Here is a 14,260-nt window from a genome sequence, read left to right on the forward strand (position 1 = left end):
GCGCGAATAAATAAAGAATCTGCTGAACGGAGCCCCCAACAAAATACAACAAGTTTGCAAGAATGAAATTTGTGACCTGTTAAACAGTCGCAAGTCCCGAGAGTCAAACAAAAATGAATGTCACATGGAAAAGAAAGGTTGAGGAAAAACAAAAGAAAGACAATTTGTTGATCGTGGAAGATTTGTGACGAGAGCGATTTGAATAAAATATCCCAGAAATGTGCACAGAACGTGCAGAAACAAGCGGTCTGGGAACGCGCAGGTGTTTCAGTGGCGATAAAGAAGGGCCGCAAGATTTGTTCGTCCATTTCTTTTTTTCTGTCTCCAGATTGCTTTGTATAGAGGGGCGGTTTTCGAAAAACGAAAATTTTTTGGGGCGCGTGGCATAGTGCCAAACGTCCATTCTCGAAAGCGAAGACAAAAAGATAAGACGTAAAAAAATATGTATAAACGACGGTGCAACCAGGAAATGTTTAGAGCACTCCACGAAGGCCCCAAACGCATCGTAGGTGCCTCTATATATACATATAGTAGCTGTATTTTCCTATCAGTATACGGGCTGGGCTATTTTTGAGAAGCAAGCTATACTTCTCTCAAAGCTGCTCCCTCTGGAATCGGTTGGGAAACGGGTTTTCTTCGCAGGAATGGCTTTGACTTTGCCTTGGCTCATGTTGGCTTCATCAATGGGTGCCCTCTGCATAGCAAGGGCAGAGGAATGTGGAAAGACGGGTAGGCGGATAGACCAGTTTCCAAGAGGTACGGTACAATGAAATACGGCTGAACACTCTAGTTTTCCCGCTAGAGTGAGTCATCCTCAGGCAGAAAGATATTCCCTATGAAGGCGTAGTGTTTCGGGAAAAGTATCGGGAAATGGCTGGGGCACAGTAAACGAAGCGCTCCTTTTAGGTACACTGGTTCGTCTTTGTTTGGCCCTACACTCGACAGGATCAAATGTTGAGTGTTATTGACGCTTTGCTGTCTATATACTTCAGAGCGTGATTCGAGACGAGTCTGTCTTTTGGAGAGGGATTACTTCACGGCATTCAGTAATGGTCTTCTTTAGGCTATATTCGGTAAGCCTAGATGGCATCTATGTCGAAAGGCAGGCGAGAGAAAGAAAGAAAGAAAGAAAGAAAGAAAGAAAGAAAGAAAGAAAGAATCAGTGTTTCTGATGCAATGGCAGATGAAGCAAGTGAAGCAGAGAAGATATTGAGAAAGGAGTTTTCACCGACAGGAGCACCTAGAGAAGAAACGTCGGCGGTGAGGAGATCTGTAATTATGAAGGAGCACACGTATGGGCGCAGGAGAGAAAAGAAAAACGCGATCTGGACTGATGAAGCAAATATAGCTGAATTCAATAAAATCACTCAAGGTAACTCAAGAAGTGTGATGACATGTGGCCTCTGAGAGGCATTTCTTTTTTGCAGTAATGCTTTTTACCTTTATGCACCTTGCATCTTTCAAACGCTTTCCACGGAGTGCAATCATCATTACTTGCAGTAAGATATTTCATACTCGTGATCAATTATTTAGGTACCCAAACTGGCGGTTTTCGTCAAATGAGTTCCATTTGTTCTTTGTAATCCGCGCGATGAAATGGAAACAATAATTCGCCCATGATTGTAGTGGATGCACAACGCGCTGACCCGTGCTTAAAAAAAAGGGCTAGATTAAGGTTATGGAGTAAGTATTGGGTTCAGCTTATCCCGCTCACGGCCTATTTTGCAAAGCTTCAGCCAAAATGCATGAAACAATATGATTACTCAGTTACCTTTTTATGCTGCAGTCGGTTCGCTAAGCTTATACTAGTAATTGATATCGGGGTGAATTCACACAGGCGTTAAAGCATTCTCTAACAGCTCTAATGCTGCACCCATGCCTAAACTGCTTCTCTTAGACTTTTTATCGTGGTTGCTGAAGGGCACGAAAATGTTTAAAATTATGGTCGGGTGAAGAAAAGAAATTTGTTTTCACATTCTTCCATCTTACGGCAGAGCATTTCCTTGCATATAACAGGGCATATTAGAGAGCTGGGTATTCGCTACTTCAAACATGGATTTTTTAAAGTGTTTTATTATAATTCCTAGCAGAACGGTGGCAGTGTAGAGAAGCATTATTTGCTTTTTTTTTGTGGAACAGTATTTTTGAATGCTTTTGTGCTTTTTTCACGGGAACCATCAGGTGCGAGCGAACGGAATGTTCGTCTAATTCGTATCAGTGCCTTTTACATTACGGCAACTAGAATCCGAAGCTTTGTTCATTTTTGTTTTGTAATCATAAAAACATACATGAGTACAATTTTGTCGCAATGGGGAAAAAAAAGTAAAATGACTATTATTTCCTCAAAGTGCATTCGCTAAGTTCTTCTTGTGTAATCCAAAACCGCTTCTTTCAAGCAAAACGAAATGGGTCTCCATTTGAACAAACAAAAAGGGCATCAGTTCAAATAATAATACAAGAAGAGTTTACATTACTAGACTAACCTTTAGCCTAGCTTAGTAACGTAATGCAAGGCATACCTATTTAGAAGTTTACTAGCATATTTCATAGATGTTATGACCTTTGTTGAAAGTAATCTACAGCTAACCTTTCAAACCCTTTTTAAAAATCTCATGAAACGTTTCTAATGAACAAGAAAAAGAAAGGTGCAGTAGGCGTTTTATTTCTCTGTTGAACACCTTGTGTGAGTTGTGAGGAAGGCACGAAGAAGGAAATGAGAGAAGATTCTCCACGGTGGACATTGTCGCACTGATTTCTATCTTTTGTGACTTTTTAATATGCTTTGATATGCTACAGCACAGTGCAGTCTAAGAGATAGTAATAATGACGGTATTTGTTAGCGCAAGAGCACCTAATCTGAGAGAGCTACAGAAAGGTAATGCTCAACAAAAATGTAGAATATAAAGGGGAGAAAACTCTACTTTCACAAAATGTGATGCAGCGGACAGGAATGGAACAAACGCGCGCCACTTTTGGGCAACGCCCACAAAACATGCTTGTTTTTATTTCCTTACTCATGTTTTCTTTATTAAACCCTTACACGGCTTGTCTAATTACGCCTGTTCGTGGAAGTGAGCGTCCGCGTATAAGATAAAAATAGAACGAAAAGTCTACTATACAGCTTTGTGGGCGTGTCACGCTTCCTAGCTAAGCTTGTGTTTCTTCTTTCTCCTTACCACGAGGTACCATGCAGTGCATCACTTCCCCACTCGAAGGCAGCCTACTGAATCTGGGCTTAGTTTGCGGTGTGGATAGAGTGAAGAGGCGAATAAAAAAAAGAGAGAAGAAAATGCAGATTTCGTTGCTGGCGAGTCCGCTCTTTTGTTGACACGAAGGTCGATCGTTGTAAGGCCGGGACATCGGTGTATACGGCGGTAGCGCTCTTTGTTGTGCCCATAATTACAGCGACGGCTTATACGGGTGAGCGGCGCTGGCTGGGATCCTATATCAAGCTGAGCAGCCGCACTGCCCCCACTTGGGCTTGCATTTCTATCGCCAACCTCATTTCCGAAAAGCCCCTTGTTTGTTTCTATTGCCTTGTTAGTCGGTGTTGTGAAGATTCTGCGCAGGACAAATACATCACGAATGCAAGGCATGAATAAAAAGGCATTTGCTCATTCATTCGTTATATCAACAATTCTTTATATCAGAAAGAAATCAAAGCAACAGTGAACGTTGACTTCATTCGTAATATTAAGTAGTGAAAGAAATAAAAGCAACAGCGAATATTAACATGATTCTGAAATAGCCTGTCAAAAAATCTTCATCTCAGTTCAGTTAAGTTCGAATGAAAAAACACGCGCACTAAGCATCACCGAAACACAAGCGCAGTACCCCCATGTATGAATCTACTACTAAAGTAAGTGCAGTTATCTGTTCGCGCTGGAGTCATCCTGAATGATAATATATTTCCAATTAGACCAGTTGCCTGTAGTTCAATATACCCGGCATATTTGCCTAGCTTTGCCGGAATAGTTTCAAATGTGGATGAGTGAGTGATGCGGGTGGGAGTCTGTGCAAGCAGACTACACTTACTATTAAAACATCTTGGTTAGATACGAATATAAATGGGTGATATTATTACGGCCAGGAACACTCGTTCTCTGGTTGTGGTTAAGTCTTGGCGAAATTAATGACGGTGCGTGCGGGCATGAATGTCTCGCGTAGGTGGTCATGGTAGTAATAAGTTATGCGGGGCGGGCGTAAGGATATGGTCACGCTACGTTGCGTCAAGTAGAGAGTTGATGAATGCTTGATGTAGATTTCCTTTCAGGGATCTTAGCTGCTGCATAATGAAGCTACTTGGTTTATAGAATAAAATATTCCATAGACGTGACGCAAAATAATTATCCGGGGTCCCAAGGGAGGCCAAGAACCACGTAGAGAATATGCATACCGCGCTCAACACCGGTGTCTCTGAAGCCCTGCGGTTACAAAAGGGTGGATCGCTTCCATCAAAGGCAACAGGCGGTGGTTTCAAATCCCGCCTGAGTCAGGAGCAAGTTCATGCGTTTCTTAATGACATCGAGAGTGTTCCAACCCGGTGTTTGGTTTGTACGTTGCGTTTGCGTCGTAATGTTTGATTAATATGCACTCGATCGGCTGTGAGTCGAAATACACGTAACCAGCCCTGTAAACAACTTAAAACTCTTATTAGACTACATGCAGACAACCCAAACAGGTAAAGTATGCGCCTTTAATATCCTGGAGGGACACGACACATGAGTCATTGAGGACACAGAAGTGGTACTCGTGTCATTTTCGACAAGCTGCTCGGACAGTTTCTACTAACTCAAGTTTCCACTATGCTGACACTAGCTGGAGGGCATCAGTTTCAGTGCATGAATGGCCGCACTCTCTTACTCTCTCTCTCTCCCTATATATATATATATATATATATATATATATATATATATATATATATATATATATATATATATATATATATATATATATATATATATATATATATATCATGCTCAATATTACCTTCTGTCACTATGGTATCCAGTCGCTAAATAATTAGATTCTGCCCTCCGCCACAATCTCAGGCGCCGTAAGGCCTTCTGCTGCACTGTTCGCATTCCTGTCTCTGTAAGGCGGTTGATTTATAATAAGTACTTCGCTTTTGCCATTCGTCTGCACAATGCGCACTGTAAAATTATTTGATGTACAGGCATGGATGTTCTGCCTTGACAGGTTTAACAGGGTAGGTGTCTTTTAAGACGAATTTGCAATACGCACGTTTCTAATATCGAAGCTTTGCATGCAACGAAGAGTTCCTTCATTTGACGTCTCCCTTTTCAGCCAGATGTAGACGTAAGTAGCACAGTGGACGACTGATAAACGATGATGACCATGATTTGATCCTATTAGCAATAGGGAAACTAAGTTAAACAGCTTCACTCAAACTAGGGGCACGTTATAAGCCAAATGTTAAGCTGAAAGCAATTAAGGCTTCCGTAAGGAAATGAAAAAAATTGCCTCTTGACTTTCCGTACGCCTCTTTGGGCAGTCTAACAGTTCATCGAACTTCTGAGGGATTGCTTCGTGCTGTTTTTACATCACACTGCTGTGAAACGGTTTTTATGGGCGCTTGTTAAAGGCGCCCACGTACATTACGTCTACCTCCCTAGTCGCCCGCAACTTCTCGCAAAGTTGTCAGGAATTGCCCTCACCGCTAACAAAGCACCCGCAAAATCCGGAAAAACCGTGCCTGCTTAATTATCGCTCGACTGGGCATTAACTGCCCGTTACCGCAAATTACTGAGCCCGCGTAGACAGAAGTGTCCAAGGGCGGGAAAATAGAGCGAAACGAACGCCGAGACACGTATAAACGATCCTGTCAGCCCGAGACGTGCGCTCGAAGCGAAGACATTTAATTTTAGACTGACACAGCGTTACTCCCGCTCCCAAGGGCACCTCGATGCGCGCGCCCCCCTCCGCCGCGCGTCGAGGGCGCGCGCATCGAGGCACCCTATCCGCTCCCGCGATTGGAGCGACACAATGAAGTCAGGGGCCGGCCCTCAGGCAGAAAAGCTAGGACGCTGAGCGCCCGCGGGTGCAGCGACGGCGGCTCTTCTTTCGAAGCCCTGCGCTGCACAAGGATTCAGTCTGTGCAAACAATCCTCTCTTCACGTCCGTTCGCGAGCGTGTCTAAGCCGCGCTTGTGGGCTCGGGCATGTTCAAGCCGGCTCCGCTCCGCTTATCGCTCTTGTTTAATTTTCCGTGCCCGTGGGTGCTGAGGCGAAACTGTAAGTCTTCTTCCTAGCCCCGCGGTCATACGGAGCAGCCTTCTCGCGAAAGTCAGCGCTCGCGGGGACTTCTCGTACTCATTTTCTCTAATTATTCATTGGAACGACAGCACAGAGACTACGTGCTTCCTTTGCCTTTAATTGCGGGAACGGAAGCGAAGTCCCAAATGTCGCGCTGTAACAAGAATGCATAGCCTGTAGCGGAACATACGAATCAACAAAGAAAAGTTTGCTTACTTATCCATTTATGATGTGTCAGTGCCACCACAGCGGGGTTATTACGTAAGGAGGCAACCTCTTGGTACCATTATTCTTATTTATCATACTGTTACGTTGCTAAACGTGTTTCGAATTCCGGTCGTATTTTTCGTCCAACGTTGTTTGCTTCTTCTTCTCCTAGGCGGCACCGAGCTTCATGTGATAAAGCATCCTTTGCTTTAGCTGCATTGTTCAGTGAGGCGGGACACTGGTAATGGAATGTTAATGTTTTTATTGTGCGTTTTGTTATTTCACTCCCCAATTTTGTTTTGGGTGTACCAGCCATGTTTCGACACCACCTCATTTTCAGCATGCTTTCTTTGAGTGTGCGTACTGCAAGCATACTCTACATTGGGTATCTATATAAATAAATATATTATTTAGATTTTAGATAGGGCGAGAATAAACTCTAAAGAAGTGTAGAGGTCAGCAGGTATAAATGAAATTTCCAGCGGTGTCTGCTGTCGTTGGAAAGCGTTCATGTTTTACATATCTAAATCGGAAGGAGACTAGCGAACGAACGAAACATTCTTAGCCTCACTTTGCTTTGTAAGTCAGATATTTTTTTTTATCGGCAGGGTTTTGTTCTCAGCTTGCTGCGCAATTTTTGAATCCTTACTCATAGCACCTTGCCGTTTTGTGAAAACAAATACTGCGTCCACATTCTTTAACATATTAATTAGTCCGCTTCTCACTCTGCCATGCGATTAGGGGAACAAACCAGCAAGGTTGTTTAGACATAACAGGCGCTCGTCATTGCGTTGCTTTTGCTGATTAAGATTATATTTAGGGAATGGCTACTCCCCTATGTAGACTACAACTAAAGCAGAATTTCTGATTATTCCTAATAAAATAAATTGAAATAAAACGTCACCAGTTATTTCGCCCTTATAATGCTTTGTTTGGTTTCGCTATTGCGTTCAACGTCACAAAACAATTCATGCTATGGGGATGCCATATTGGAGGGCTCCGGAATAATTTCGGCCACCTGGTGTTGTTTGACGTGCACTGAGGGCGTAGAGTACTCGCGCGCCATTGTGTCTCGCCTTCATCGAGATGTGGCTGCCGCGGCCGAGATTTAACCTGGGCAACGTGACTCAGTAGTAGACTGCCCTAACTGGTGTGTCAGTGCGGTGGTAAGTGCTGGAATAAGTCATCACTCATCACTAAACGCCTTGTTCAGAGGATGGCTTCAAAAGGAGGAGGTCAAGAGCAGGAAGGGCAACAGGACTACAAAACATTTTAGACCCGGTTTCCCCTGACCGCATTATCAGATCACTTTTAAGGGGCACTGGGAGGGGGTCCGCCGAGGGTAACAGAAGCTGTCGATAATGACAGATGATAATTTGCTGATCATCTCCCTGGCAAAATATTTGGTCTCGCTTGTGTAGCACCGGAGGTACGGGTGAATGAAAACAGCCTCCACATATTCCCTCTTAACTCATATACCAGGCGAGAGGGAGATACGTAAACAAAACAGATCGGAGCTTTTATTTCGATGGAGAAAGGAAGAGAGAGAGAAATTTTAAATCAGGAGCCCGTGTAAAGTCTACAAGAAAGTCACTTAGCTGTAAAAATTTTAATTCGTTTCTTTTCAATAAATTACACTACTTCAGATTTAACTTTTTATATTAATTTTATGTTAAAAAGTTCGGAATAAGTGTTCACAAGCAAGCTTTGCAGAAGGATGAAAATGCTGCGCAAATGGCCACACGACTGTCAGAGCACTCTTTTGGTATCCCTCTCAGGGGACAACACCTTTTAAGAACTTTGATGCATTTAGCTGTGCACCCGGATAAGAACTGCCTCCGGGAAAACTTTGCGTGCAAGCACCAGAACTCCTTTATGCATCGATAGCGTGACAAGCCTATACGAGAATCGGCGTCATTTCCAGCACCTTGCGCCGGGCCTACCTGTAGAATGAACCGCGTCCTTGTCCTCTCGTTCACGGTGAAAAGGTTAACGGACCAGAGCTCGGCTTGCGAAGGCCATCCTGCGCATTGGAATTAGAAACGCTCCATTTCGTGCAGCCTATATAGTTTCCATCTATTCTCAGAATCATGCCGGGAGACTTCGTAGGGAACCGGGATGGTGTTTTTTTTATGCACCGAGCGCGGCAACTGGGAGATTCGGGTGGGAAATTGTTGGCAATGTTGGGAGCATTGGAAAAGCACGTCGTATTTTGAAGTGTACGTTTCTATTGCGGTGCTGTTTAGATAGGCGACTGATGCGTGCTTTTTGCTCCCGTGTGCGATTTTTCACACCCATTGACCGAGACGAAATATGCGTAACACATTCAAACTAGGAGTGGTTTGTAATCCTACTCGTTTTAAGGTAAAAACAAGTTTTACTCCATTGTTGCACCCTGAAACTAGTTTCGTAGCAAGCTTAAACCTTCTCCAATACGTGCTGCTCTTACATCGCAGTTTTCTAGTGCACTGAGCTGAATCACACTACAAGCGAATATCGATTCCTTTTTGCATACGGGTCTTATCTGATGATTTCAGACCTATTAAGGTTAAAGCCTATATAGGCGCATGGGTGCGGACAGAATTTGTGTATCCGCGGCGAGTCTCAAACCATCACTGCCGAGAAATGAATTGATGGACGAGTAAAATAATGATTCTATGATGTACAAGGTGATAAAATGTGTCGTCTGTGAGCAAAATTTTATTGATGTGAAATAGTCAAATAATTGGAGCCAAAATTTCAATTAGACGTGTAAATCTGACACTAAGTACGGGATAGAAGCGTCTGCATTGTAAATTACCTTTCTGTGAAATATTTACTATTTTTCACTCACATCCCTTTGGAAAGGTGCAAATAGAAAGTGGATCGAATATAAACCCTAAGCTCGGCTTGCGATTCGTATGCTTCACTCATTCTACAGTACGAACTTTGATGGTCAGCACGCAACTTTAGAGAACGCATTGACTGTAAACTTCGAACTCTATTAGAGTCCTCGAATGGCCGATGACTTGCTCATAAATGCGAATTATGTTGCATTTATATTCGATCATTCTGTTGTTAGAAAGCCTGTATATTTCTGAAGTACCGTTCTTGACCAAGAGAGGCTTCCTTGCTCACTGGCAAAGTCGGCATCGACCGGCTAATCAGGAAATGATCTAGAAAGATAATATCAGTAGTGATAGCCCATTGATTCAAGCATCTTGCATTAAAAACGAGAGCAACTGAAGTAATAAATATTCGAGTGTATTTTCTCATTTATTTGCTCATCTAATCTATCTTGACTGGATGTAGAATCGCATGAAAAGATGAGAAGAGGAAAATAATTGCAAACAATAAATTGAATAACAACTAAGTGAAATTTCGTTTTTAATGAAGAAGGAGTGCGGATGATAATACAGATATTACTGAAACTGTCATGACCATCAAAATAGAAGAAAAAAATTGAAATCAGCTTGACTTTTTTTTCAGAATGGGTAAAACGGTGTTTGATTCGAATTATCGACAGTGAACAAGAGCAATACGAAAGAGCATACTAAAATTCAATTACCAGTGGTCGTTTTGCACCTTTCTCTATTTACATCTCTGCCGTTTTTAGGCGCTTCTTTCTTTATAAAGACCTCGAGGTATCTGGCGTTTCAACCTCTCATCTCCCCTTGTCCCTGTCATGTTTCCTCCGTAGACGCCAGCTGCGATGGCGGCGCCCCACACCGGCGGTGCTTCCTCAAGTCCCGCTCCTCTGGAACCGGAAGCGGCACCCGCCACAGGCCATCAAGTCGCGATCCTCCTCGGCCGACAGCAGCCGAGTGCACGGACAGCAGCAGCGAAGATGACGACGACGATGAAGAGGAGGACGACGAAGAGTACGACGACGAGTACGGTGAGTCAGCATTTGTTTTGTGCGCCGCTTTGAGCGTGGGTTCCACCAATGCGCTGCCATGACTTCAACGAAGCCATTGTTCACCATTGTACTGACATAATTTAGCGAAAAACACACAGACGAATGAAAAAAACAAACACACAGGACGGAACATGGGCGCTGTTCACGATTCGTTTATTAAGGCGAAAGCCTTCCTAGGTGCGTCGGCAGAAAGTGACCGCCGGACGCATCATCAGGAAATGTCCGCCATATGAAGACAGGTTAACAAAGGCAAATAGTCGAAAGGATAGTGATAGTTATATTGAATATCTGCTATAACCTTTGCTTTATAAAGATTGATAGAGGTTATAATGACTACTAATGACCTGTAATGACCAATATGTCTAAGGAAGACTTGCAACGACTAAAATTGGTTAGAAATCCCTAAACTACTCAACAAATAAGTAGTAATGACTAAAATGACTACTAATGTCTACTTCTACTCTAGGCTTTCATCGTTCACCTCTTAAATAATGTCTTAAGAGACCATGTAATTTTGTTGCGACTTTAGGAGTCTGTCAATTGGTGTCTGTCAACTGGCTCTCTAGCAGAGCCCCTACCGCTGCCTAGTGCAGACAGAAGAGAACTGAGCGAAAAGAGAAGAAGGAAAAAGACGCGCGTCGCAACAGCCCTCGTACGCCACCGAAGCAGCGGCGAGTGCAATGACGGCATTCACAACAGATACCAAAACACAGGTGCTAAAGGAGGGTCCGCCTCAAGGGGCGAATCCTTCTAGGTTCCTAGTCCCGTAGGGCCGGGATCAGCCACCTCGATTTATTGAAGGAAAGACTTGAGGTATAAATATGCTCGCAAACCGGCGCAGGCGCCACTTTTCACGAATCTTAAAAAGCAGTGTGCAGGGTGTTTAAACCAGCTTTAAAGCTTTCTACAGTAGAGGCTATAGTAATAACTATACCCTCGTCGAATCAAGGTCATGAGTGCTGTAAATATGACATAATTTACGGCACAAGGAGGCACCAAAAGGCAGCCATACCACAGATCTTGTATTCTGATGTAATCATGACAAGCCACCAGTTTGCAGCTCTCTATCTAATCGTAGTGCGAGGCCGCTCTGCTCAGCTCACACCGAGAGGTTCAGCTCCGAGTCACAGAGCAGACCGAAGAGGTCGCCGCACGACATCGTCAGTCGGCCACATATTGTCCGGCTTAGAAGAGCAACCCATAGCGGGAGGGGTACACCTCCCCAACCGACGCCTAAAACTTCTTCCTCAATAACGTTTTCCCCCTCCAGCGACGCCCGCTTCTTTTTCGCAAGTGCGGCGTGCGGAGCTAGCGACGCTCGCTTCTTCTTATACTTCACACATCTGCTGCTGCTGCTTCACACGTCTGGCAAACTTTATTCGCTCCAGTACATATTTCGCAAATATATAACATTGCCTGAAAATGGCACAGCCTTCCAGTCCCCTCCCTTCCCTTTATTTCCAGCTCCACCTCAGCCATTCTGGCTCACCTCCTGGGACCTCCCTTTTCAAAATGCCCTCGACACCTTCGTGTCGTCGATACCCGGCTGTGGTGTTTTTGAGGTTCACATATAGCCATGGAGGAGCTCAACCACCAGAAACATGTCTGGCCATGCTTGATCGAGCTTCCGATCTAGAAACTAGATTATCATTAGTATAATGTGGCTTAGCAACGAAGCATAAGCCTAACAAAGCTTTCGCTTGCATAACTGGACTGAGCTGAGCTTAGCGCGGCTAAGCCTGGCTTATAAGCCACAGTCATTTTTTAACAGAAGAGGCGAGAAAGAAATTTTGTGGGGCTGTGATAGAACGCGAAACCCTTTGCATAGTTAACCGTATGTTATTGCCATGCTGCTTCAGACAGGCGAACGAAGATCAACATAATTTAGTGTCCAAGAACTTATGTATTAATACACGCGCAAATGACCTGTACTGTACTCTTTCTTCAAGAAGGCAGAAAGCATTGAACTTGGCCAATCAGCAAGAACCTTAAAAACCATTAGCAAGGGCCTAACACGCCTTCGCACCAGCTGCACATCGCCTGCCCCATGTCACTCACAGCGCCACTTCCAACGAACACAGATGCGTGTAGGCACGTGTTGCAGTCTATCGTGGTATTAGGCCCTTGAACCTACTGCTTCTTTTATCTTTCCTTCGTGAGTCGCTCATTAAGCAGGGATGCGTCGCAACACCTTCGCTGTGGCGTTTTTCCAGCGATCGAACTCTCGAATGTGTGCTGCTGAGGCTGCAAAGTTGCGTCGTGGGGACCGCAAGAAAAAAGAAGGATTAGGGTGAGCATGGACAGATGCGGAGAGGGGGGGGGGGGGGGAGGGGGAGGTCACTAGAAAGCAAATACGTGGGCATACGTGGAGAAAAAAGTGCACCCGTATTGTCGGTGCTACTATCAGTCGTTTTTTTCTCTCTAGCTCCAAAATGATAATAATGAAAGCAAAAAAAGACTTTTTTTTTTTTTCACGAGCTTTGCTTACTCGGCGCCACAAAGCTAGTGTATAGAAAACGAAACGCAACCTCTCCAGATTTTTCTGTCGTGCTTACTCTTTCCACTAGCGTCGGCGTCAGCGGTTCCGCTATATGGGACTCAGACCGCTGTCTCAAAGAGTTGTGTGTTTGCTCACACTCAGCGCCGGCATTGTGTATTCGCAATCTATCCATAGAGTTCGCACATACAGCGACAAATCTTGACTGTGCAAGAGTGGCTCGTATCTAGCGGTTCCGGCTGAAGCGCCCTCTTTCTACTGCTGCTTTCTTTGTCGCCAAGATAAGAAATTTTTCCTTATTTTCTGAAAGTGGAAGAGAAGAGTTAAAACTGCCCCTAGTGTACCAGGGACGAAGTAAATATTTTCAGACCACTCAGCTTCTTTTTGCCTTTTTACAGGTCTGTTGTAAAAACACACAGAGAGCTCACTATACTTGCGCACTGAAGTATGGGGACCCTGATGTGAATCCGGCCACGGCTGCCTGGTTTCGGTGGAGGTAAAAACTTGAGGCACATGTGTGCTTTTGGATATGAAAGCACGTTAGGGACCCCACGGCGTGTAATATATTAGCCTGGGGCATCCACTACGGCGCCCCCTTAGCTTAAGTGGTTCTGAGTGGTTACGTCGTTATACCTATACTTCTTCATTGCTGCGTTTGCCGGTGTGGACATGATGCTGGTGGCGCAGTGATTAGAGCACTCGAATACTGCTTGCAAATAATGCGGGATCGAATTCTGCAGCCGTAGTGACCACTTCTTTATTGAAGCGAGAAGCAAGGTTGCCGTGGTGCTGTGCGGCGTCAGGGCATGTTAGAGAACCCTAGGTGGTTGAAATTTACGGAATCCACCATACGGCGTTTCTCATAGCGTGAGTCGCTTTGTAATCTTAAACACCCTAAAACAAACCACATGTTTCACACTGAAAGGACGATTCAAAAAAATTTTGCAAGACTTACACCTTCACTTACTCGAAAGGTTTCCTCGTAATAACAGTCCGGTAATATATTGATTTGCAAAAAAAAAAAAAAATAGTTGTGGTTTAGCTCTGATTGACCGTAGTTTAATTGCGATAGCAACGACGGAAGTTTCTTTTACCGGCTATATTATTCCCCTATCCCGCCCTATCAGTGTAAGGTGCTACATTATTGGGGACACTTAAGCTCATCCTTTAAGAGTATGACGCGAGAGCGTAAGCTACCAGCCCACATATAACTGAGAAGGGTTCAGGGATGCTGAACTGAATGTGGAGCGAAAGCATTAACTTCCGGTGACAGAGCGGTCTTCTTCTTCTTCCCCTCGTTCTTGTTGTTGTTGTTGTTGTTCTTCTTCTTCTTCTCTTCTTCATCTTCTTTTGATATTTTTGAACAATCAATCTTTCAGGCTT

The 14,260-nt window shown here is 44.1% G+C and overlaps 1 protein-coding gene across 1 annotated transcript in view; it reads left to right on the forward strand.

Annotated features, from left to right (window-relative positions):
- The first annotated feature begins 644 nt into the window (after nt 1–644).
- The window catches only part of LOC146189732 (uncharacterized), a 65,348-nt gene continuing 51,732 nt past the window's right edge, over nt 645–14,260 (forward strand). Inside the window, exons 1-2 of the mRNA XM_084605334.1 lie at nt 645–756; nt 10,162–10,359. Of these exons, the coding sequence (XP_084461460.1) occupies nt 645–756; nt 10,162–10,359 (310 nt within the window). The remainder of the gene's footprint in view (nt 757–10,161; nt 10,360–14,260) is intronic.

This window comes from Amblyomma maculatum, chromosome 5, assembly GCF_055883805.1.
Source record: "Amblyomma maculatum isolate TAMU_Amacu chromosome 5, ASM5588380v1, whole genome shotgun sequence".
Classification (NCBI taxonomy): Eukaryota; Metazoa; Arthropoda; class Arachnida; order Ixodida; family Ixodidae; genus Amblyomma; species Amblyomma maculatum.